This window comes from Diuraphis noxia, unplaced genomic scaffold (assembly GCF_037042655.1).
Source record: "Diuraphis noxia isolate RWA-SAM2 unplaced genomic scaffold, SU_Dnox_SAM2 contig0004, whole genome shotgun sequence".
Classification (NCBI taxonomy): domain Eukaryota; kingdom Metazoa; phylum Arthropoda; class Insecta; order Hemiptera; family Aphididae; genus Diuraphis; species Diuraphis noxia.
Genome location: NW_028301714.1, coordinates 51,833,565 through 51,859,745, shown reverse-complemented (window position 1 = coordinate 51,859,745; position 26,181 = coordinate 51,833,565). Strand labels below are relative to the sequence as shown.

At 27.8% G+C, this 26,181-nt stretch overlaps 3 protein-coding genes and 1 long non-coding RNA gene across 8 annotated transcripts in view; 2 read left to right on the top strand and 2 right to left on the bottom strand.

The window, feature by feature from the left end:
- Positions 1 to 8,234: 8,234 nt before the first annotated feature.
- LOC149056181 (uncharacterized) lies at positions 8,235 to 11,326 on the bottom strand. Of its 2 annotated transcripts, XR_016191503.1 has the most exons (3): positions 11,053 to 11,316; positions 9,699 to 9,874; positions 8,235 to 8,542 (listed from the first exon to the last, which is right to left on the bottom strand). It is a non-coding gene; the product is annotated as an uncharacterized LOC149056181 (long non-coding RNA). The 2 variants fall into 2 exon arrangements; XR_016191502.1 differs by lacking the exon at positions 8,235 to 8,542 and having other exon boundaries at positions 9,403 to 9,874; positions 11,053 to 11,326.
- Positions 11,327 to 11,473: 147 nt separating this feature from the next.
- On the top strand, positions 11,474 to 15,400 carry LOC107164988 (protein TAPT1 homolog). The gene is made up of 11 exons (XM_015513032.2): positions 11,474 to 11,715; positions 12,397 to 12,548; positions 12,797 to 12,891; positions 12,948 to 13,119; positions 13,194 to 13,329; positions 13,430 to 13,527; positions 13,615 to 13,765; positions 14,018 to 14,187; positions 14,246 to 14,470; positions 14,547 to 14,723; positions 14,844 to 15,400. Exons 1-11 carry the CDS (start codon positions 11,673 to 11,675, stop codon positions 14,982 to 14,984), a joined length of 1,560 nt encoding a protein of 519 aa, XP_015368518.1. The 5' UTR covers positions 11,474 to 11,672; the 3' UTR covers positions 14,985 to 15,400.
- On the top strand, positions 15,225 to 21,694 carry Ttc30 (tetratricopeptide repeat domain 30). The gene is made up of 13 exons (XM_015513031.2): positions 15,225 to 15,366; positions 15,449 to 15,514; positions 15,597 to 15,806; positions 15,863 to 15,994; positions 16,055 to 16,190; positions 16,262 to 16,426; positions 16,487 to 16,755; positions 16,820 to 17,016; positions 17,100 to 17,307; positions 17,398 to 17,573; positions 17,630 to 17,725; positions 18,403 to 18,515; positions 18,964 to 21,694. Exons 1-13 carry the CDS (start codon positions 15,319 to 15,321, stop codon positions 19,086 to 19,088), a joined length of 1,941 nt encoding a protein of 646 aa, XP_015368517.1. The 5' UTR covers positions 15,225 to 15,318; the 3' UTR covers positions 19,089 to 21,694.
- The window catches only part of LOC107164983 (uncharacterized), a 48,472-nt gene continuing 43,746 nt past the window's right edge, over positions 21,456 to 26,181 (bottom strand). For 3 of the 4 annotated variants that reach the window (XM_015513025.2, XM_015513027.2, XM_015513026.2), the window contains 6 exons: positions 24,273 to 24,341; positions 24,166 to 24,207; positions 24,023 to 24,089; positions 23,180 to 23,291; positions 22,432 to 22,583; positions 21,456 to 21,942 (listed from right to left, as the gene is read on the bottom strand). In XM_015513025.2, the coding sequence (XP_015368511.1) occupies positions 21,792 to 21,942; positions 22,432 to 22,583; positions 23,180 to 23,291; positions 24,023 to 24,089; positions 24,166 to 24,207; positions 24,273 to 24,341 (593 nt within the window). In that variant the 3' untranslated portion in view covers positions 21,456 to 21,791. Of the gene's footprint in view, positions 21,943 to 22,431; positions 22,584 to 23,179; positions 23,292 to 24,022; positions 24,090 to 24,165; positions 24,208 to 24,272; positions 24,342 to 26,181 lie in introns of those variants that run through there. The other variant, XM_015513028.2, reaches the window with a different exon arrangement.

Here is a 26,181-nt window from a genome sequence, read left to right as displayed (position 1 = left end):
AATATTGTTCACAATAACGAAATAAGAGGATATAAGTAACATCTTACCTTTTCAAAGTAACAAAATATGGTTTTTCACGAAATGGGTTTGCAAAATGCAATACAAAATGTTTTAGTACGTTTACCAATTAACGGAATAAATATTGATTTTCTACTATCACTCTACAGGCTACTATATGGCTGATACCAATAATTATCACTAACGTTTAAAAGATGAGTGCTAACAATTCTGTTAAAAGAAATTTGTTTCACATTCGAACTGTGATTGTTGAGCCCATTTATTTTATAATAATATGAATATATGATACAATATGGTGTGTATGGTAAACCTATAATCCGATATTATGTATTTTTAATATTTTCACGTTTGTAATGCGTGATGTTGATGTTGCGCCATGTAACTTACAATTACAGTGTTTGATAATAAAGTGCAATAAACGGATGTTGCGATTATGAATCTAAAACAGATAAAAGTGATATACTTTTCAGTTATTGCTATATGCAACATGTTAGTATAAGTACCGTTTGTATGAGAATCGTCTAAACAATAATAATGATAAGTATTATAAAATGTATAAATACATGTACATACATATACTATATACCTACAAACTTCAATTAGTTACTATCCGATATTCTGATGTAGAAAGTAAGACTAGCTATTTCAAAGAATACACTAAAATTAAAAATACTATATTGTAACTTGTAGGTAATTGATATCTACTCTAATGTGCCAAATATCCCCATAATGCATACTCACGTCATAGAATACGATATTATATTACGTTGGTATAAAATATAATTATAATACATACTAAATTTATTAAAATTTTAAATATTATACTATATATTAATATATTATTATTTATTATGTGTGTATATAATATAACAATATACATACTACTATACTAGTAATAGGACTGTGTAAGTACCCAGATGGCCAGATGTAATAAATGATAAATATATCACAATATTATGTTTAATAACAGGTCACGGCACAGGGTACAAAATATGCCGAGTCGAAAATTTATAGTTTATATTATTTCGTTGAATTGTGTGTATAGTGCAATAGTTATTATTACTTATTTTCATTGCAGGTGTGTGTGCACTGTGCACTATACAGCAGTATAATATTATTATGTACACATTATACGTACCCACTATATTATACCTATTTCGTGAAAGATATAATATATCTCGGTTATATCGGTCGACTTTAATCGGATAAATTAGGTAATTTTTATATAAATAACTTGATACACATGAATTTTGCAAATTTGTTTTAATGCAGACGTCAGCATGCGACGGTAAACTTCGATTATAATAAATTATCCATATCTATATAATATATAAGACAATTATCATAATAATTATTCTTTGTACTTAGTATAATATTTTAGTTAACTACCCATATTAAACATATAGGTGTTATATAATTATAATAATTAATAATTATTATTAAAATAATAAAATATTCCTACATCATCATTAATTTAGTACAGGCCAATAATAGGCTAAGTAATAGTGTAATACACACGTATTTGATAATAATATTATAAACTTATAAGTTATAACAAGGACACACGTACACACTACACATATTGACACCATAGTATTATGCACTATCGTGTGCATTGGCAAGTAGATGAATAATTTTGTTGTCGGTACCACATGTACATTTGTATATAAATACAATAATACATCGGTACCATTACCACACATACGTCAATCCAACACTTCTATCTATTTGAAAATTATTCTCTGTGAATTTACATCTGCGGGTAGGTCGTAGATACTAGATAAATATTATTATTACCTTGGTTTAATTTTGACTTTGAAATATACCAAAATAGCCGTTGTTTATAAAAGGTAATTTATATTTCTATATTTATACCGCTAAAACAGTTTTTGTTCTGCCATTGCCATATGTAGAATATTTTTTGTGGTAAAAATCAAGTCAGAAAATTTCTTGAATAAATTGACTGTCGATGATTTATATGATTGTCATTGCGAATTTAAGAATACACGATAATGAATATAATCAAAGAAATCTCAGACAAATGACAGATCTCACAGAGTCTATTTTATTACAGTTTAGTGATACTTGGTAGGTAACTATACATAAATTTAAAAACGAAAATCGTTAAATTGTTAGAATTTATTATCTTTACCAAGGTTGACATGTAGGTCAACATAAAATTGTATAAATGAAACTAAACATTTAAATTGACATGAATTTATTAAATGAAGATTAAAAGATGACAAATTAAAAATTAAATAAATATATTTACTAAAATGTATCAATTTTATATTAAATTTAAAAAATATTATTGTATGATAATATTATTATATTTAAATTAAAATATATTTATTTTTTACTAAAAATTAATAATCAAAATGCAAGATTTTACATTACATTAATATTTAACTATTGTTGTAGTTGTTTCTTTAAATGTATTAATATGGTCATTTAATTGTAAAAGAGACTACTTAAATGTTATTACGTAATAAAATTATTTTACAGTAATTTTCCAAGTAACCTAATCTACTAATATTTTGAAGTGAAACTTTTACGCTGTGAGCGTCAAGTTATGACAACGAAAAATAAATCACATAAAACCTATTATTATATTATTATTTTTAGTTAGGTACCATACATTTCAAACGGGATTGCAAATTTGTCTATGCATATTGCATATGCATTAAGTAAGGTGTTATATGATCATTAATCTAGTAAAGGAGTATTTTAAATAATAATTATAGGTATTTCAGTGAGTGGTAGAAAAGCTAAAAATATGGTTGCAATACGAGAAAAAATGCAAATCTGGAACTCATTCAATAAAAATCATCCTTAAAATATTTAGAGAACGACGATGTTAATAAAAAATGTATTAAGTATTTAATATTAAATAATCGTATCGCCATAGTTGCTGACACAATGACACAGCAAGTCTGATAATATTAAATTTCCTTTTGTCTTATCTCTGTATAATAATAACGGGTAGATATTAAATGAATTTCAATATAAAATATTTATTTATTTAATTTTAGTCCAATACAAACCTAATATTCTATCGGTTGAGTGACTCTGAAAGAAGTTTCATTTCATTCACCGATATCTATATATACTCACAACACGCACTTTTTTTTTAAAATTTAACCGATGACCGGATGACCTTAGAAATATAAGATCGGGGTAATTATTGTTATGGATAAACTGGTGCCTGTTTGGCTGTCACAACTCATCACAGACCAAAGTTGATGATAGATGTAAATTATTATAGATAATATCACTGTTGATTATAATCATAACGCTATTTATTATAGTCAATTGTGCAGTAACCCAATAAAACTTTAATATCATTACCTATATGTATAATGTATATATTATAATATATATACATAAGTCTATTACTCATTACTCTAGTCTCTAGTGGTATACATACATTTAATTTTATTGGAATTGCCATGGGATCCATGCCCACCCTTTATAGGAGCATTAGGAGCCTTTGATCAAACCACAGTGGCACCGTGTTAATAACTCCAAATTGTTGATTTAACCTATCTACCTATCTAATATGCAATATTCACGGAAAATTAATTATCACATAGCGAATTAAAACCAGTATTTTCCAATCCTGATTAATAAACAAAATAATAATATTATAGTACTATACTATTATTTGCTCACTCACATTTTCCCCTTTATAATAACTTTATTTAAATTCTAATTTTTAGAATTTATAAATATATGCCTTCTCAAAAATAATTTTTTTCAAATTCTTAATTTTATTTTGTACTACCAACTTGAGATATTTCCTGTGATGATACAAACTTTTGTTTTGTAAATGATAACCTCACCCCACTCCATTTTTACTGTTATTTATAGTTAATACTTTTTTGAAAATTTTGGTGTACCTACCTAATTCAAAATTCGAACGGATATTGTTTCTTATAGTTATATGAAAATGTTTGTACTAGAAATAAAAGTCCTTAAAATTTGTTTTACAAAAATATAAAATATATTATGCTACCTAGCTGGGATACAATATTTATTATACTATTATGGACAATTTTTCCAAATCATAAATTTTGGCGGATTAATAATAAATTACTAAGAAGTTCAAATCTTCCAAACCCATTATCATGGGTCTATTATCCTTAGTATACAAAGTAATATAACTCAACGAAATTTAAATCTGATACGTCAACATTTTGAGAAAAATTATCCACTAAATAATATATTGTAATCAAGATCTCATTTATAAAATATAAATTTGTTATGTATAATAGGTATTAAGGTATGTAATTTATTTAAACAGAGTGTAACAGAAAAACTTGACAAATAAAATAACTTTTGTTCTAATCAATTATTATTTTTTTATTATTATTATTTAATTTATTGACTAGTGCATAATAAATGTAATATAGCAAGCATTATGCTTTTTTTTTAAATTCTAAAATAAAAACTTGAAATGGGTTTTCTAGTTTAGGAAACATGAATAGGTTTATTAGGTTATTACTTATTTGAAAAAAAAATGTATTGAGAGTTGGGATAAATGTGGTTTACGTAGGTAATTTATCGAATTAATAGACAAAATATAAATTGTATGTACCTATTTAAGTAAATCACTTACATTTATACATTATTATATTATTTTATTATAAGTTACTTGTCGAACAATTAAATTTATTATAGTAAAAAGCTAACAGATTCATACTCAAATTTAATTATTTTCATACATCTGCACATTGCACGCATTCTCATTAGAACAAATAAGATCTTTATCAGAAATTGAAACCAGGGAAACAAGGGAAGTAAAATTCGTGATAAAATTGAAATAGTTTCTTCTTTGTTTCTTATTAAGGTTATATTATTTACTCTATACGAATTATGAATCAACATGATGTATTATTATATTGTTATTATAGAAATGCGCTACGAAGCTCTTCGTAAAAATTATTTTTAATGTCAACTACCCAACTACGGTTAACCAATGATAAACAAACTATTTTTTATTTTTATTAAAAATAACATATTATCTGACTGTACAAAAAATTTTAACAGTAAACAAAATGCATATATATATATAAATACAAAAATGTGATTTCAAACTTTCCAAAATATTTTTAAAAAAAAGTACCTAATATTACGCTTTTCAAAGGTGAACATAAGTTTTCCAACTTCAAAGTGGTTTTGTAATTATTAGCATTTTGTTTGCATAACAGTATAATATAAAATATGTTATATATTATGTGTTACATGTTATAATATATATATATAATAATTATAGATATGGGTAACTGCGGTATATATATACATCAATACATCATATAAAATATGTATTAACTTTTGCAGGAAATTAAGGCTTAATTTAGGTACTATAAGTTTCAAGTAAGAAAATAAGTATATGATGAAAAAGCGGGTAAGTGGATGTCGCTCTGCTATACATTAGGGGGTGGGGTGGACCTCTGACTCGGGTAGGTTAAATTTGAATGCAATAAAAGGTATCATTGTATACGAAAAACGATTCTGAACGGAGATGATTTGTCAGTCTAGGATATATTATATTTAAATATTGTCATATATAATACCTATATTCTATTTTGAAACAAATATTTTATTTTTAAATTAGGACGCATTTTGCATAAGGCATGGTTAATCAATTTTTCCAAAAACATTACATGTAGTTTTTGAATTACAATCATATAAAAAATCGATTTGGTCGAAAACTGGTTTTGCGTAAAAATTTCCGTTTTTCTATCACTTTTTTTTTGTTTTTCTCGATTTTTTTGAAAACTATTTGAAAATGTTTAGTTTTGACCTCTATAATTCACCAAGGATATTAACTTTTACATCGAAAACCACCCCCAAAGTTTGAAATTGAAGCATTAGTTCGACTATAGTTATGCTGTACATAGACACAAAAAAAACACACACATAGATCATTGTAAAATCAATACATTCATAACTCTGTTCAGAATCTAAAAAAAATGAATTAAAAAATATGTTACAACATTATACGTAACACTGCAATAATATGTTATATTATTATCATTATGACATTCATAACAAAATACAGTTAACCTGTTAACCTTTATAATACTTAGTTTACAAATTACAGCATTACAATACAACTATAATTGATATAGGTACCTATTGTAATAGGCTATGTTGAGTAGAAGATAGGGACATATATACTTAATATGTGTTAAACACATCATCTATCAGCCCATAATATATAATATATATATACTATAATAATACTAAATAATATATACCTAATACTTATATTATACATTTATATGTATTATATTATTATGTCTAAACATCATTTTATTTGTCTTTGTTAAATATCAATGTATGTTTAAATTGTTGTATAAATTGATTAGCTTGTTAATTTAAGCTTTTTTAATTTTTTAAAACATTAACAACATTAATAATAATATGATATAAGATATCCTAGGCCATCATATCGTCTATACTCAGAATTGTTTTTCGTATAGATACAATATTTTATAATTAAATTAAAATTTAACATAATTTATTGAGTACCTATTATTTTTTTATTTCTTTGATTTTTAATTTGGTTCCATTTATAATCCTTGTTAAAATGTTAGATAAAAACACTGTACCTATCAAGTGTATCGCCGTGATCATCCTTATATTCTTCAACAGTATAACAATAAACAATATAATATTATAGATTTACTATTTATGGACAATTTGATGACAGTTTTCGTCTGTTCATATTTCAAAGCTTAATTATACATATATTTTCCCTCCAAGAAATAGTTTATAGTCGATGCGATTTTTCGATGTTGGTATATCGGTACCTAGTTACCAATATTATATATAGGCATGTAGCAGCTGTTGAGCAAAAGCTTTTTGCTTATATCTTTTGATGTATTTTATTAATGAGAGTAAAATTACCTATACAATATACCTATATATGGGTACCTACCTACATTATAATAAATTTCATTATACGAAAATATTATCACTTATTATTAGGTACCTATTGATCATAGACATAATATAGATTATGTATAATCTATATACTATATATTAATCTATGCTATTGACCAAGATAATGATAATCAATTATTATTATCGATTATCATCGAGGACAATTAATAACAAAATGGCAATGATTTAGCACTGTTTATTGTGTATATGTCTAATGTAGAAATAATGCTGTAGATAGACGACCCTTGAGGGATTTGGTTGCGTGGAAGTTCAGTTTTAAAAATTATATTAATAATAATTAGGTATCATAATATCTATGTTGCAATCATTGCGTAGAACTTTTCCACAATACTGATTAGTGATTACCTATATAATACCGTGTATTTTTACTTCTTGAAAAACAATTACTAAAATAAACAACACTTATAATTATCCAAATGAATAATATTACTTAGAAATCCGCTACATTTAAGTGCTTAAATTAAAAATTGCATGGTTATATTTGCTTAATTAAGTTCATCAAAATTATTTTACCTACCATTTAAGTGCCAGGTGCGTGCCATATATGCTATTCCTCTATAATTAGGATCCACAAGTCTATCAATTAGCACTATTGATTATAATTAATCTAGTATTTATAATGGTATAACTTAAAATGAACGTCTTATTTAGATTTAAAAATTACCTAACTAGTCAAGCTATATAGTTAGGTAATTTTTTTATTCAATTATAACTGTCTTCAATGACTAGTTTACTATAAGTCAAATGTATAATTTTACACTAACTATGATCAATATCCCAAAATGTCACATAGTTTATTATAGTATAATAGTATGAAATAAATAACTATGTACTAGGCTATTAATTATTATGTGTAAAAGTTTTAGACTATATCATTATTATAACACTGGTTTTTGACATTTAACATGCCAAATTCACTGGAAAATTCTGAATTGAAATATTTAAGGCTGTACCTATTAGAAGAATAGTTATTTGTTGTACCAATCATAAGTTAAATATAAAATGATTTTTAATATAGTCATTAGACGGAAATTTTTGCACTAAATAGATTAATATTGTAACATAATTATAAATTATAATGCAATGAAAATATAAATTTTCTAGTAATACTTTCAATACATTTTGACCTAAATTACTGGCAAGTTTGAATCTAAGCAAAAACTTTTTTTTTAAATGTTAATCTACATATTTAACAACAGTTTAATGTCTACTATAAAATATATATTTGAATAAATTGACATTATAAATTATAACTTTAAACAAGGTATAAATAAATTTAATTTTAATTTGTAGTATGTTTATAAACAAATTTGTTCCTCAAAAACTTAACAATAATTTTAATTTAATTTTTATATTTCATTCTTTACAATCATAGCAGGTTATCACTTTCAAAAATGATAAAATTATTATTCAGTTGTGTAGATTTTTTCCATCTGAAACTGATTATGATGAAATAGACATATGCACTGAAGAAAATGTAGTTGAGAAGTCCATATTAGTCAATATTATTTTCATGGCAGTTTATCTAAAAGTTCTTTTTGCCTTTTAGTGACTATAACAATTAAACAAATAAATGTAAATAAATGTATTGTGAATATATATTAAGTGTAACATATAACTATAAAAAATTAGGTTTACATTTAATTTTATTATTATGACTAACTTAGTTTTCCTATCCAAATTTATGAGTTGGGATGTATAAGCTCCTGAATTTTTAGCCAAGGTCAATTTTAATGTTCCAAACGCTAACCTGCAAGTTTTTTCTATAACATATCCCAATGTGTGCAACCTAATAATTATACAACAAAGCCTGTCTTGCGAATAATGCAAAACCAAAGAGGACCATAACTCCTAAACTATTTTTTTATCAATTATTTTTATGCTATTATAAACATGTTTTTTGTATTGTTTTAACCACATAAGTATACATATGCATTGTGTTTCATAGATTTCATAAGATCTCGTCCTATAAATTTATATAAATAAATAAATGATAACTGCTTATAGGAAAAACAATATTAAGGCCCACTCATATTACAACGGAACATAGTTAAACATGATATAAAACTAAAAGCTAACGTTATTTAAGTTCAATATTATCTTCTAGTACTGAAAATAAGCTTTAGAATTTAAATCATAAATTATATAATATCTTATCCTTAAACTATTCAAACTATCATGATGAATATCAAACATAGGTTAAGAGTTACATGAAAGTAGCAGAAGATTAACTTTTCAATAGGACATAAAAATGTGTATTTAAAATTTCTTCACTAAACTACAAATCAGTATTACATTTACATCATTAAAATACCTCCTACAATAAAGGGTAGACCAACGGCACAAAGTATTATATTATATCAACAGATTAGTTGGATTTAGTTGACATTAAAAAAATTAATCGCAAAAACCTTATTTTGTATGAATTATATTAAATATTAATTGATTTATTAACAATGAAATTGATGAAAAGCAATAGATACATAATGCAAAATAAATCTAATCAAAGCAAAATATAATATTTTAAAACAATAGGTTAGGTTATCACAAACTAAGGTATAATATTATGTATCTTAGTTTGTGAGTATTACATAATCGAATTTTTTTCAGTTTCAACTGTTTAACAATATAACTAAATTGTTTAGCATTAAATTAAAACTGAAATAATTATGAATATAATGATTAACAATGATATGATATAAATTTACATTAATTGTTCCATATGTAATGTGTTACTAAGGTTGAGTGTGTAAACTTAAATATTGTTGATAAAATAACTTTTATAATAATATAGTAACATTTTTTTTTCAATTGAAGATTTTCCAAACAGAATAGTCTTATTGTTGGATCACCAACATGTCTGTCAGATACTGTATGTTGCTAACTAAAATTTAAAAAACAAAAAATATATTTAGGTACATTCATTAAATTATTCTTAAAATTATATAATAAAATATCTCAATATTTTAGTAAAAATCAAAGTAAGGTATTAATGCAATTAACATTGTCCACAGTCTCCACACATATTTTATGACAATATCATATATTCAACATAATTGTGTATATATAAGTTGTATGCAACTGTAAAGCAGACCTACCACACTCCAACAACACTACCTAGCTGCCTTCACAGAAGTAAATTTACCCACATCATTTTTATCCTTAGCCCTAAAAATATTATTTCTATTTACCTAAATAACCAATTAATCTCTGTTAAATATCTAGATCTCATCCTTGATAAAGACTAACCTGGGCGACTGGGCTAAACATATTTTATCAAAAAGAACATCGCTTAACTTCAGAACAGTGATATGGCGACAAGAATTTTTATTAGGGGCGAATAACTTTTTGGTATATAACATTAATTATGTATTTATAATGTAGTTAGTTATAACACCAAAATACTTATAGTTCATATTATATTTTTGTATAAGCTTATAGTGACCATACCTATTAAATATAACTCACTAACCTATCTTTTTTTTTCTTGGTGGTATTGAGGATCAGAGCAGGAACTGCTTTCGCATTACTTCCACTCCAGATCGCATTATTTCCATTCTGGATTTGCATTACTTCCACTCTGGACTAACCTATCTAACCTATTTTATTTATTTAATCAATAACTCTTGGTGTCTTTTCTATTGATACCTGATACATCAACAATCATACTCTACATCATGACTACAACATATCAACAATATTCATGGTTGTTCATATAAATTTCATAAAAAATTCCTTCAATCACAGAAACCTTCCCGTATCTTAATTCTCCTTCAAACATAACCTGACAACCTTCTCCATCATCTCAAATGTAAATAGTTATGTGATTTATTAATTTATATTTAGTATACCTAAATAAATAATTCATAAATTGGAAGTAGTACCAATGGTTAATCCCTTCCCTCACGCTACCACATCTCATACAGTAATACATAAATATTAACCTATTTACTCATTGCATTATTATTGTGTATACAGAGTGTACAAATATTTTATGATTAAATAAATCAATAAAAAAAAAAGCTTGTATGCATTAGGAAATTAGGGTTAGTCTATACTTACATGATTTATTAATTATTATTCTCTAAACCAGTATACCTTATGGATGATAATATGATATTGCAAATAGAATTAGTTTTGTATTGTTGATTTCTCACCGGAAATATTTTGAATATTTTGATGTATTGTTTGTAGTTCGTGACTCGTGTACAAACAATTACAAATTTCAAATTTGAAATTACAAAAATACAAAATCTAAATGAATTAATAGTATGGCGTCTATGGCAGGCTGATTGCTCAGAGTTCTTATCTCAAATTGGTTTTAGAAATGCAGGGAGCATTTGTTCCTGTAAAAGAAAAGATCCATATGTTGTGATATCATCTAGACTCTAGAGCAACCTGTCGTGTCTATTTGCGTGACATATTTCGTGTTTTGAACTAGACGGTGATAATGATTATTATGATTACAAATTCACAATATTGCGCGGGTCGTCTACTGGTCTGCCTCTGTTTCTGGATATTCTGCTCCTAGTCTCCCTAGATCATATTATATCAGTTAATATCAGTATATTATGTGATCATTATGATCTAAGTTCTGTTCAGTGTTGCAGTTCTCTCGGTCGCCGTCGTTTGTTTGTCGTCTTCGCCTAGTCGATTTGAACCGATACCATAGAGAAGGCGAAATGGGCAAAGTCGAGAGCGCCACTAAGAATTCGAACAACCCTGGTACGTATTCGCCCTCCACTCATCCTCTCCTCTTAACAGCACTAACTTGTTATTCTCTTCAGTATTTTGCAATTTACTATACTACTTCTCCCCCCCCCCACTTATTAATAAATAGCCGGTCCCTGTGACATCTTTTAGTGCTATAATGTAAGTCTACTGAATAGGTACTAAAAAATCAGTAAAAGAGTTTACAACCTCACTCGTACACTTACAAATTGTGGTTGTTATAAATTTGACAGTAATTGTGGTAATATTTGAAGTTATTATTATTATATTTTTGACATTTTTTTCTCCACCTGTTGAAATCTTAATTATTATATACTGAATAAAGTACAGTTCAGTTTAAAATTTTCATTATTATCTCGCCTAATTGCTTGGGACCATCCAATTCTTCCGTCTGAGTTTCTGACTTTATGGGGTTCACATTCATTATGTATTTGATTTGGGACCAAAGAAACTGTCAGCTTTACCCTGGGGTTTCCATATTGCAGAAGTTTCTTCTTACCAAAGTGTTATTCTACTTGCAAATTTATTTTTGTTATTAACTTGAATGTTAATACTATTAATATTTATTACTGTTTTTGTAATAAATTTGATATTTTTATGCTATACTTAAACATTATTCACTTTTACCTTTAGCTTGGCTTACTTACTTATTTTTTATTTTTATTTTATTTTTAGGCTCTTTGTGGGAATTTATTAGTGTAGAATTTAAACGTGGTTATTCTCTAGAAAATGATGAAAAAGAATTTTCAGACAGGAGAGAAAAAGTGTATACTTTTATGAAAATACCTTTAGAAGTAGAACGGTTCATGTTCTATGGATTTTGTCAGGTGCGCAAGCCTTTATAAGTATTTTATTATAATTAAACATTTGTATAACATATTATATAGCTTTCTATACTCTGTCTCAAAAGAGAAAAAACCTGTTGACCAACTTATTGACGTTGGTGTTATGCATTTTTCACCATCTACCTGGTATTAGCGTGATTATGTGGTTCTCTATTTCTTGATTGTTAGCTTTTAAGACAGAGTATAGGTAGATATTCTATAGATTTAACTTAATTGTGTTATAATTTCAGTGTGCAGATTCATTCCTATTTGTCTATACATTCCTACCATTAAGGGCGTTAGTAGCATTAAAATCATTAATCTATAATTCCTTCACAAAATTTAAGTAAGTATTCTTCAACCTATCACAACTATTTGAAATGTATTTTATATTTTTTTTAGGGACAAACATAAAAAGAAACGTTTAACTGCAGCGGAGACATGTGACTTATTAAAGATGGCTGTACTAATAACATGTTCATTGATGTTATTACCGTGGGATACGTCAATGATGTATCATGTAATAAAAAGCCAATCGGTTATTAAGTTGTATATATTTTTTAATATGTTAGAGGTAATTATAAAATATCTATTAGTTTACCACATTTTATTTGTGAATTTAAAATTTGTAATATTTTACAACTTAAGGTCGGAGATAGATTATTTTCATCATTTGGTCAAGACATTTTAGATGCATTATTTTGGACTGCTACTGAACCTAAGACTAGCCGTCGTGAACACTTTGGGGTTTTACCACATTTTATTATTGCTGTATTTTATGTCTGTATCCTTTAAAAAAATACCTCAGTTATTTTGATATAATATACTCAGCACAGTAAGAGTACTAAATCAAATTTTAAATTTTCCTTGACATACAATATCAGTTTTGCACGGTATACTAGTATTATGCCAAGCTACTACATTGAATGTCGCCATTAATTCTAGTCACAAGGCATTACTAGCAATCATGATGTCCAATAATGTAATGTGAAAAATTGTAAAACAATTTTTTTCATATTTTATTGTGAGTGCAATATTATAACTATGTACTTATTTTGATTATTACTAGTTTGTAGAGCTGAAGGGAAGTGTGTTCAAAAAGTTTGACAAAACAAACTTATTTCAATTATCGTGCAGTGATGTCCGTGAACGATTTCATCTGTTCATATTATTACTAATAGTTGTAGTGCAAACAATGAAAGAATACCAATGGACTAGTGGTTTGTATTTAATAATTATTTCACTATTAACAGATTTAAGCTTAATATTTGTGAAGAAAAATTGACTTTCCAAACTAGTTAAATTGTTTTTATATGATAAAACCAAATTAAGCAATATTATGTTTTTATTTTATTTGTTGTGTTTATCTGTAAAATAATATTTTAGATTAAGATTTTTTTTCTTTAATTTACATTTATTTTCTGGTAATTTTTTCAAATATTTTATTTTATTATATTCTTTCACTGTTTCAGAATCATTTTGGGAGTTAATGCTTGATTGCATGTATGTTATGGTATCGGAAATGTTAATTGATTGGACCAAACATGCATTCATTACTAGGTTCAATGAAATAAACTTGTCAGTTTACAGTGACTATGTATTGAGCTTTGCTTATGACACTGCACAGTCACGTCATAAAAAGGTTACTTAATTAGTCAAATTGTTGAATTGATTTTTAGTTAAACCATTTTGTCTTACAGGCGTTCACTGATCACTCTGATTTAGTAGCAAGGCGAATGGGCTTTATCCCAATTCCGCTAGGAGTAGTGATAATTAAGGTTCTAACTAGATGTGTGTCAATTGATGGGAGACTAGCTTCCATAATTCTATTATTTTTCACATTTACATGTCTAGTCACATTGAAAATTGTTAATCTTGTCTATATATTAGGAAGAGCTTGCAAGTTAATAGACCTCCACAAAACGGTTTGTGAAAATATTGCAAATTTGCATCATAACTCCTTTAATTCATGCATTATAATTAATATTATTTTATTTTTAGTCTTTAATAAAAAATCATCACATCAAAAATGGCATAAGCTGTCAAGATATGGCAACTAGTCCAATGAGACCACCAATCCGTAAAAAGCCGTCTTGGAATGACAACAAAGAAAATAAACCTTCGCCACTGATTGAAGTACCACCATTAGGGCCTACACCAATGTTTGCTAATAGTAATGTTAGTATTAGCATAAACAACAATAATTTATAAAAAGATTATTATTATTTATTACTTATATCCCATTACCTACCTAGCAAGTTTTAATTATGTATTTTATTTATTTTATATAATCAATAGGTTGATATAAAGGAGGCATGTCTTAATACACAAATATTAGAAGACATTTTGGAATCTGATTTGACTCATAGTGACTCTGATATAAATTTATCTATATCTACAGTTCGCGATGCTGATACGCTGAGTACAAAATCAGCTTGAACAACAATCATTAGAATATATAAATAACAATTTTTTTTTTTTCATACAAGGAGTTATGTGTTAAATAAGACTGCAAAAGGGAATATTATTATATTTAAACTATTATTAAAAAGCGATTACTCAACAAATCCTACAAATTGTATTTATTATAACATTGTTATGACATGGTATCCATAGCAACTTATTATATTGTTACCATGTACATTTGTGATGGCCATGTTTCTGTAATGCTCTATTATATTTTATAAGGTTGATACCCTTTGAATACTATGTTTTGATTTGTATTGTTTTACTGTTATATTGTTGTTAATTTGTTTGTCTTAATTTAATTAAAATGTCAAAAATTGCTGATGGTAACTACACTACAGTTATTTACACATTGGTAAATCTTAAAATAAAATTATAAAAAAAGTTGATTGTTTGTATTATTATTATATAACATAAATGATTTTTTTATGATATAGATCAAAGAAAAACAGTATAATGATGTTATTGAAATCATTAACAACATGTCGGATAATAATAGAAATGTAAATTTCTTATTCTGAAATATAAAAATAATATTCATGCATATTTTTCAAATTTAAATTTATTAATTTTAAATTTATTCAGACGAGGCCTGGGTTATCTTTATTAGCATATTGCTATTATTATACAGATGACTTCCAAAACGCAGCGGGTATATATGAACAGCTGGCTGCACTGTGGCCGCAGGAGACTGATTATAAGCTACAACATGCTCAATCACTTTACTCTGCTGGACGATATGAAGATGCTCTAAGAGCAGCTAACGGAATTACTACTAGTGGTTATGAAAATAAGGTATAGTCAATTTGAGTAATAATAGTACTAGTTTTTATACTGTGTTATCATGTTAGGTTCGAAAATTAACTGCTGCAATTAGATATGGTATGGAAGACATAGCAGGTGCCCGATCTTTGTTGGAAACTAATTCTGGACTTAATGATGATCCAGACACAGACATAAATTATGGATGCCTTCTCTACAAAGTGTGCTAATAATTTTAATGAAGTGTTATAGAACTGACCTTTACAAAATAACCTTTTTAGGAAAGCCGGTATGAAGAAGCATTACAGAAATTTTTAAATGCACAAACAATGCTTGGTTATAGGCCTCATTTGTCATACAGTGTTGCTCTTTGCTATTACAAGCTTAAGGATTTCACCTCATCATTAAAACATATAGGTTGTTTTTCAATAATATTGCATTACATACTGTTATTAGTTAAATAATTCAAGACTATTCATTACTTGAAGGTGATATTATCGATAGAGGTATTAGAGAACACCCTGAACTGGGGATTGGCATGACAACTGAAGGGATTGAAGTTCGCAGTGTCGGTAATACTCTGACACTTCATGAATCAGCCTTGGTCGAAGCATTCAATTTAAAAGCTGCAATCCAGTTTGAAAAGAACGACAGTAAAATAGAAAATATATTTAAATGATATTCAGTGTATGAGCTGGACATTTTTTTTTCAGTTGATAGTGCAAGGGAAGCAATGACTGACATGCCACCAAGATGGGAAGAAGAATTGGACTCTGTCACATTACATAACCAGGCATTGTGTTCGATGGACATGTCACCTACACAAGGGTTTCATAAATTACAATTCCTCATGCAGCAGTCTACTTATCCACAAGAAACATTACAAAATTTATTGATTTTATACTGTAAACATGGATACCATGATCTGGCTTCTGACGTCATATCAACATACTCACCAGTCAAAGACAAATATCTATCAAATGTATAAACAAATAATTAGTCTAACACAATGTATTTACATTATTATTTATTGGTAATATTTTTAGTACATAAGGGAATTTGTGGATGCTGTTATTGCACAACAAACTTCACCTGATGAAGCATATCGCAAACTTGATAACATGGCAAATAAATTGGTTGATTCTTTGCGTAAAGTCACACGATCTGTTCAAGAGTCGAGAGAAGCCAGAGACGATAAAAGAGCTAAAAGTGCTTTATTTGATTACGAAAACACCCTTGAAAAGTATTTATATATATACATTTATAAATTTCTCATTTATTTAGAATTTACTTCTAAGTACCTTATGACCTTTTTACCTTCTGTAGATTTATACCAGTCACAATGGCTCAAGCAAAAATCTACTGGGATCTAGAAAACTACGCTCAAGCAGAAACTATCTTTTATAAGTCTGTTGAATTCTGTAATGAAAATGATACTTGGCGATTACATGTAGCTCATGTTTTATTTATGCAAGAAAAATTCAAAGAAGCAATTGCATTTTATGAACCAATTGTAAAAAAAAATTACAATAATGTAAATATTATTACATATTACTGGAGAAATAAATAAATTTTGTCATAAAAATAAATATTTTCTGGATGTATGATTGATATTGATTTTCAGATTCTGTCAGTAAGTGCTATTGTATTAGCCAACCTATGTGTCTCTCATATAATGACTGCACAGAACGAAGAAGCCGAAGAGCTAATGAGAAAAATTGAAAAGGAAGAAGAGCGACTATATTATCAAGAACCCGAAAAAAAAGTTTTTCACCTTTGTATAGTCAATCTAGTTATTGGGTAAAATAAATAACTTTTAACAATTAAACAGAGTGTAAAATATTTATGATTTTTAGAACCTTATACTGCTCAAAAGGAAATTATGAATTTGGGATTTCAAGAGTTATTAAAAGTTTAGAACCATATAATAAAAAGCTGGGAATGGATACATGGTAGATTTAAACATATTAGTATTCTGCTTAAAACCCAGTGGCGGATCCTAGGGGGGGGGCGATCGTACCCCCTTCTCTAAAAAACTTCATATCCATATAAAATTTATTGTGTATATTAATTATTAATTTTTGGAAACAGCCTATATTTACGTCTATGAAATACTACTCCTCCCCCCTTTATTTTTGGCTGGATCCGCCCCTGTTAAAACCAATTTGTTAAAACGCTTCTAGAAGATGCTTCTCAATGCTCTTGTTGTCTTCGTCTTAGAAACGTGCAACAACACATTTTCGTTCATTAGTTTCATAGTTTCAGTTTATACTTTATTGTGTAGTTAGCTTTAATATCAGTGAGGACATTTGTGTTTAAGTGTCAGCATTTAATTCATTATTTTAATTTCTTAAGGAGATTATTATTTTAAAATTTTAATATTTCACACACATTCTTGCTTGAAAATTAATATATTAAAAAATCATCATCACTTAATCACAGATGATGGTCTTGCCTAAAAGTTTTGATATCTAATTAAAAATCTAATATTTAAACTAACAGCACACAAATGAAACTAGTAAACAAAAATTTGATGTCTTATATCAACTATAAGATAGACAACAAACGCATGGGTAGCGGCCTCTTAAGAACTTTATATAATATATAATATATAACAATATTGTTTCAGGTTTTATGCTAAACGATGTATGTTGTCATTGGTTGAAAACATGACGAAACACATAATTGTCATGAGAGATTCGTTTTACAATGAATGTTTAGTGTTTCTTAACCAATGTGAATGTAAGTTGAACACAATATATATAGCACACTATGTTGAGTGTAACAGAAAGATCTAATAAATAAAAAATTGATAGTACAGTTGAAAGTACCTATGAAAATAATTATGAGATTATATCTATAGTAAATAATTTAAGATGCATTTACGCCTGAAAATTCCTAAAAATCTATATTTTCAAAAAAGTTACTGCATTATTCCAAAAATTAAATTTACAAACTGACTCTTTTCCAAAAATATTTAAGACAATTTTAAAAATCAAAAGAAAAAATTGTGTAGGTACTGTACTTGTAGCACACAGATCTATGAATTATAAAACTAAAAATATTTTAAAATATTGATTAGAACACAAGTTATATCATTTGTAAGGTCGTTCAATTACATTTTGTACCATATGAAATTGTTAAATAACATTAGACTTATAATTAATAATTAATTAACTTATATTTTTAGTTCACGGCAAGGAGGTGGCGACAATGCCTGATGAAGAGGAGTCAAATGGCAAAAAAGAGTTGAACAATGTGACCTGTGAGGCAAGGCTTTTAAAATCACTTATTCTCCGTCAATTAGAATACTGAGATGCTAATAATAGTATATTTTATTTGATATTTGAACCGTTTGCAAAATCAATGTTAGCGTTAGAATTTATATGCATCAATATGTTTTTTATTGCAACCTCTGAGTACTACAACTACTACAAGTCTACAATGTTATTTTATTTTATTTTAATAAGTGCCTACAATTATTAATCTTTATTAAAAAAAACTTGAATGTTTCATCCTTTATGTTACAAAACATTATACTTATGTTATTATTATTACTATTATCATCCTGGTCTCTAGAGTTCGAAAAAGTTCTCAGAGGTATTTTAGTTTTATTTATAGACTGACAAATATTGTATATATTTTTCAATAGAAATTAAGTACCTAGGTACTTGAATTAATGAAATACTTATTTATACAATAATATAAATAATACATTTATTAGTGGTAAAGCAGCGAGGGTGGATGGTTAAACACCCAAACCCCTATTGGCTATGATATATATATATATATATTTATATAGGAGCCTATGAAGTTGTAGCCCATAAACGCAAAATATGACCCGAATTTGCAGAAACATTTAACAAAAACTAAAAATTAAAAAAGCCGGTAAGTGTATGTCGCTCTGCTGTACAGTAGGTTACAAGGGGTCACTGTAATGGATGGTATTAAATTTAAGTTCAATGATATAAAAAATGTAGAACGGAAATTATCTGTAAATAGCTTAAAATAAGTCAACATGTTTAAAATTAACAACATTCGATACACTATTTGAACGTACATTTATTTATGTAGAAAACTAGAAAATGAATCATAAATTGTATGAAGTTGTTCAAAATGAGCTGGACAAACAATTTATCATCACCTAAAATAGTATGATTGTTGTTGACTAAATATTCTAAATTAATCTTCATCGTGGAATCTACGATTTTCAACTCTTCGTCTAGATGGCAAAAAATAAAATATTTCATTACTTACTATTTACTAATTATTACTATGTTTATTGTCCAGTTAAACTATTGGTTTTTAATTATAAGACGAGTTCGTTCAATGAATAAGTAGGTGCTGCGTATTATTTTCCTATGTTCTCTATGCAAGGATTTTCTTATATTAGACATATCATGTAATAGTTCTGTATTTTTAACCGCCATCAGTTCACGACGAATAATTTTATTTGAACGCTCAGAAATACATTCAGCCATTTTTCGTTAACAATTACCTATCACTATTTGTCACTGAATGTCCAGATTGTCTTAAGTATTGCGGTTTTTAAATATATTTTCGTTTTCTGTCTAAATGATGGATATTTTGCAATTCATTTTAAATATTTGACGTAATTTATTACCTCCCATTCCCCCACTCATCACGAAAAGTTTTTCCAGCTACGGCCTTGATTGTGTATATACTTAATTGAGCATCATGTTACATACCTTACCTCGCTTTATGTAAAATACATTATTTATCTATATATAGGTATCATATGTATACAAATATGAAAAAACTTACTTAAAGAATAAAGGTAAACAGAAAGGCACATAAAAAGTTGTTAAACAGGTGGGTAATAGCATTATCTTATATATAGGAGTAATTTTGGGAAGATAATTATATAGCTCATTTGAAAATAATACATAAAATATGCATACGTTTATTATTGTATATACAAAAAATAAAATATAGTAATAAGAAATAGTTAAATATGTTTAATATAGGAAATTAGGTAATATAATAATATGTGTTGTTCTGCGTATATAATATTATCATCGAGATTAGTCTTGTTAATCGATTCACTTAATATAATATATAATAATATTTATTTCATGTATATATGTATACAAATATATATGTACACGATGACAATTTGAAATAAGATAATACTAAATACTATTATTATGTTTTTTTACATTTTTGCGTGGGTATTATATTTTTGACTATCTTTAAGAATAAGACAATGACAAAATCAGATATTTAAAAATATCCTAACGTATCGAATTATTTGAAAGGGTGATGAAAAATGTATAAATAAAATAATAAATTTTAAAGATTGTTAATATTAACTTCAATCGGAAAAACGGGGGAAAACCTTGATCTCAACCAAATCGACATGTAATTCACATAAAATAGAGAATGATGAGATTAAAATAAAAAATAATAATATTAGATTATATTATTGTTGTAGCGAAGCTCGAATATAATTATGTATACACTATACATATAAATATATTATATATTATGGCCTATGATAATAATAACTTAATTATTTAAACTATGATAAAATATAATATCACCTACGAGCCTCATTCATCATTTTTAGCGTTTAACCGGAGCATACATGGAGGTATTGCCTGCAAGAATAATTTATTATTGTAGAATTAGTGGAAAGGTTATGAATAAAAAAACAATACATACTAAGTAGTTAGTAATCTACCAAAATATAGTTAAAATATGTGGGTATAACAGAAAATACCTAATTTTAGATCGGTAGGTACAACATCGTAGGTACAGCAAAAATAAAAAATAAAAATTTAACATGTAACATATATAAATATTATATAGGTACGAATCGTTCCTATACGTTGATCAATCGAATAGACGAATCAACCAAGTATTAAAAGGGGTACGAGACGATTAATGATAATTTTTTTTATAATAAAAATTTGAATAAAAACTATAAAATAGTAAAGAATTTTAGCGAACTGCATTCAAAAACGTAGCTGCATGATTAAACAGGACGCGTTATTATCATTCGAAGTACGAAGGTTTGACAGATCGAGGATCATTGTGGAACCTCCGGTAGAACGTCTGCACATATGTGAAAACGCACTTCCAGTCGGGTTTTCGCATGACGACCATGTCTTCGACGTCCAAAAGCGGCGCGATGCCGGCTTCGTCCCTGAAAAACAAACGAAGTCTAAAAAAACCATCTAGTAAATTAAGCAACTTGGTATAGGTTTATAGTACATATACGATATACATAGGTATTGTTTAGAACCTTTGCATAATTAAATATTTGTATTCAACGTCCTATGCTCCGGACAACTTATCGGTAGTTTTTCCTAACGCTCGTAGGGAACGTATATTATAGGTACTGTACTGTAGTGAAAATTAAAAACTTTATCATTAGTGATAGATTATGGATATTTATAATAAAATTATATAATATAGTTAAGTATAGCCAATACAGGGAAAATAAAAATTTTGAATATTTTATCTTCGCTATTAACGTCCAAAGAAAAGAAAATGAATCCATCATTGTAAAAGTAAAATCAGTATAACATACGTGTAACACAATAATATAATTACAACCGTGCAAATTTTGTTATCTAACATTATAATCTATTTTGATACATTGTTATTTTAGTACAAAAATAATACGACTTACTCGGCTACTTTGAATGCAATTTCGAAGTTTTCTCTTCGCTTTTCGGGTGTTAGTTTATCGTAGTCGAATGCTTCCGGGTAAAAATGGTGGATGAGGGCGCAGAACGCAAGGCCATCACTCCAACACGTTGAGAAATTAGTTATTTGGAGGTTCTAAACGTCGTGAAAAACATGCAACACAAAAAAATATATTAATATAGTATCGCGTCTATAACACAACGCATCTAATCACAATATTGGTTGGAAAACGCGAATGAAATTGTCCAAAATATTAAATGTGAAGCTTAAATAAAATAATTATATTAATTGTATATTGCGTATTTAGTTAGGTCATTTGAGATTCCAAACAGCGTGGTTAATAGCTAGAATAGGCAAAACAAAAAAAGTAAATTTATTTATTAAATTGATAAAATAAAAAACATGCATCACTGTTAATCATTAAAATAATGAAATGTATAATATTTATATATCCAATATTAAACGATGATCAATAAAGTCATATGTTTTATTAGGTTTAGGATATTAGAGTTTTATGCGATATTATATAAGTATACTAGTTATTCTTATTACTAATGCTGTGCTATTTAATATTTTCTGTTATAAAATATAATATCTTATTCCTTATAGATATTATAATATATATTGTGCATACTGCATAGGTATATAATATATATAGGTGTATAGTATATATTACTATATTAGGCATATGTGGCCTAACCTGATAAAACGAAAACAACAAAAATGTATACCTTATATTCCTTCGTCTGAGCTTTAACCCAGTTGAGTAGGCGATCTTTGATTGACGAAGCGCTCCGCGCCAGGGCGGGATCGGTGAATTTATAGCAAGGACGCGTTTGTGAGCTATAAGCAAAACGCCCCGATACGTTACCATTATATTATATGTTACAGAAAATTTATCAAAGCATGACATGCCCAAGTTAACATAAAAAAGTGTATATATTTTATAAAAAAGATAGGTACAAAATAGTCGAAGGATACATAATACTATTTGTATGACTAACATCAATACATAAAAATATATTTTAAAGTGATCACTTTTTTTTTCATTTGTTTTATTTGTGAAGAAGTAATCATTGTTTACCGATAATAATATTACGAAATTACCGAAATGTATACGTAAATTTAAACATGTAACTTTTTATCCTACACTAAAGTATATGGAATGTGAATAAATAGGTAAAACCAATTATCGAATACTAAAATATTGCACAACATCGTTAATTAACATTTATTCTTATTTTTATCTTTAAAAATAATATTATAAGATGTTGATTTTAAGATAAGTATACCAATTTCCCATATGAAATTAAAAATTTTCATCCAACAACCAGAACCAAATTAGAGTTAAATGAAGTATGTAATCAAGAACATGTAATATTATTATTATGAAGCTAGAAAGTATACGAATATACTTCTGTCTTTCTGTATAATATATAATTTAATAAATCAAGTTACGTTTAGTTTAATGTTAGTATATTTGAAATAATAATAATCCGATAGTAGGGTTTCGAAGAGTTTTTATACAATAATCTTAATATTTAACTGCGATATAATTTAAATTAGGAACTTACTTTGGAGCCGAGTTCTGGCGCTCGAGTTGCTGGAACTTGGCAAACGGTGAAGAACTAACGCTATTTGCTGTAAACATAATTATTTAATATTACTATTTACGTGTTTTGTTGAAATTTATAAATTAAAAAAAAAATCTTTTTACCTTTAGTCAGACGGTTACTAGAAGTTGTTGTCCTAGTATGCACTAAAAAAACCAAAAGTATTTTAAATTTTAATGTTCAATAAAATAATTAAAATTGATAATCCTACCTTCAGTTTTTACATACGATCCATTTCCGGTTTTGCTGGACACGCTCGTCGAATTCGTCTCAGTAACTTCTAAAACAAAAGTAAACGAAAAGTTATAAAAAACAATCAAGTACAAATTAATAACGCACACAAATGCTAAACAATATATTGTACAATGCTTAAAATTGGGCATACGTATACATGTGTATATATTAATTTATATATTATGTATAGTATATCTCTATTATAATTAATAAATATAAAAATACACAATAACGATGAAAAAAAATCAACAAACGTTAAGCGGCGAGACCATGACTAAATAAATAAGTATGATCACAACTTTGTGATACGCATACCACCCTTGCCTTGTCTATCGCGAATTTCTCTGCTTCTATTATAATCTATGAACATTTCCGACCAATGAAATGCGGAGACCTACAAGCAATGGTTTTGTGTATAGAATAGTGGTATATGAGCAATGAGCAAACCGGACGAAAACAGTGTTTTTTTAATCATACGTATTTATTTAGTCATGGGTGAGACTAAGGGTGAATTAAAAATAGTATTATCAGTATAGTAGGTATTATGGTTAAATTTCGTTTTGATAAAAAATATTAAAAAACCAAAAAGAAAACAGATACGGCGGTTTTTGTTGCTAGTAAAAACTAAAAAGCTGCAGTCGTCATTCAACTGCAAATTTCAATCGACAATAATATACACACTAGGGGACAATTGAGCGAGCGGATTCAACAACACATATTATATAAGATAACATGATGGTATATTAATATGATCAAACGACTTTCATGAGAGCATAATATTATAATAATAATTATTATTTATAGCACAAAAGAGTAATCACTATATTATTTTATATTGTTATTATGGTATCATGCGAATACTTTTTTGTTTGAAAAACACACACGCAAAAAGACACGACCACAAGAACGTACTTATTGGTGTTCAACGCAGAGCGCACATAGACACGAAGAATAGCTACAGATGAATAGACACTCTTCGATTTAATGTTATCCACTCGCTCCTCGGATATCCTCAAAATGCAGCGATGCATGTGTGTGTGTATAATGTGTGTGTATATATATATATTAAAGAAATACATGTTAAACGATATACTCGATTGTAGGAAACATAGTTAAGAATATTAAATACATATAACGTAATAACATACTATTATTGTTGTGACTAGAAACAAATGCGCAAACTTAATATTATACAGTGCACGCATCATGCTGTATAAAATAATAATTATTGTATAATATATATGTATAACATATAAAATAAAAATAAAAACTAAATGCAAAATATATCACGAAAAAATAACAAAGTGTTTAGACATTATAATAATTATATTGCCGAGAGATTGTTGGTTGGTGTGGGGGGGATTAGGGGCAGACTGGTATTGTTAAAACGTTCGCATATATTAGAAACGATTGGCCGGCGCTATTTGGACGGTCTAGTGGACTCTTTAAAGAGGCTTTCAAACGTGTCATCCACTTTATCAATGTCATCGTTGAGCTTCACCAGTTTCGGTGACGCACGTCTGCAGGCGGACGCAGACTCGGTGGCGGCATTCAAGTGTTGCCGTACAATGGATTGCTTCTGGGCAATCTCTCGTTTGCACTGCATGTAACCCTCATACGGGGCGGATGCGTGTCTGACGGACGTGCCCGAAGCTATGTGAGGGAGTGGTGACCGGTTTGCCGCTCTGCTCTGACCTACGATCATCTGGTGCCAGGACTCGGACTTTTGCAGCACAGATGGCATGCGCACCGGCGAGGTGGTGGGCGACCGCTGCTGTGTCACCACCCGCGGGCTCCTTGTTGGCGGTTTGGGTGCAGTAATAGAAGACTGATTTTTGTGATGTGCCGAAATCGCATTCACTGACGACGATGGCACAGGTTGACGG

Bases quoted from the DNA above. Each gene is read 5' to 3' on its own strand.
- LOC107164988 (XM_015513032.2), top strand. From the start codon at position 11,673: ATGGGCAAAGTCGAGAGCGCCACTAAGAATTCGAACAACCCTG. The intron at 13,120-13,193 runs GTAATTATAAAA...TTACAACTTAAG, and splicing joins TATTTTTTAATATGTTAGAG to GTCGGAGATAGATTATTTTC. The intron at 14,724-14,843 runs GTTAGTATTAGC...TATAATCAATAG, and splicing joins CAATGTTTGCTAATAGTAAT to GTTGATATAAAGGAGGCATG.
- Ttc30 (XM_015513031.2), top strand. From the start codon at position 15,319: ATGTCAAAAATTGCTGATGGTAACTACACTACAGTTATTTACACATTG. The intron at 16,756-16,819 runs GTATAAACAAAT...TAATATTTTTAG, and splicing joins AAGACAAATATCTATCAAAT to TACATAAGGGAATTTGTGGA. The intron at 18,516-18,963 runs GTAAGTTGAACA...TTATATTTTTAG, and splicing joins GTTTCTTAACCAATGTGAAT to TTCACGGCAAGGAGGTGGCG.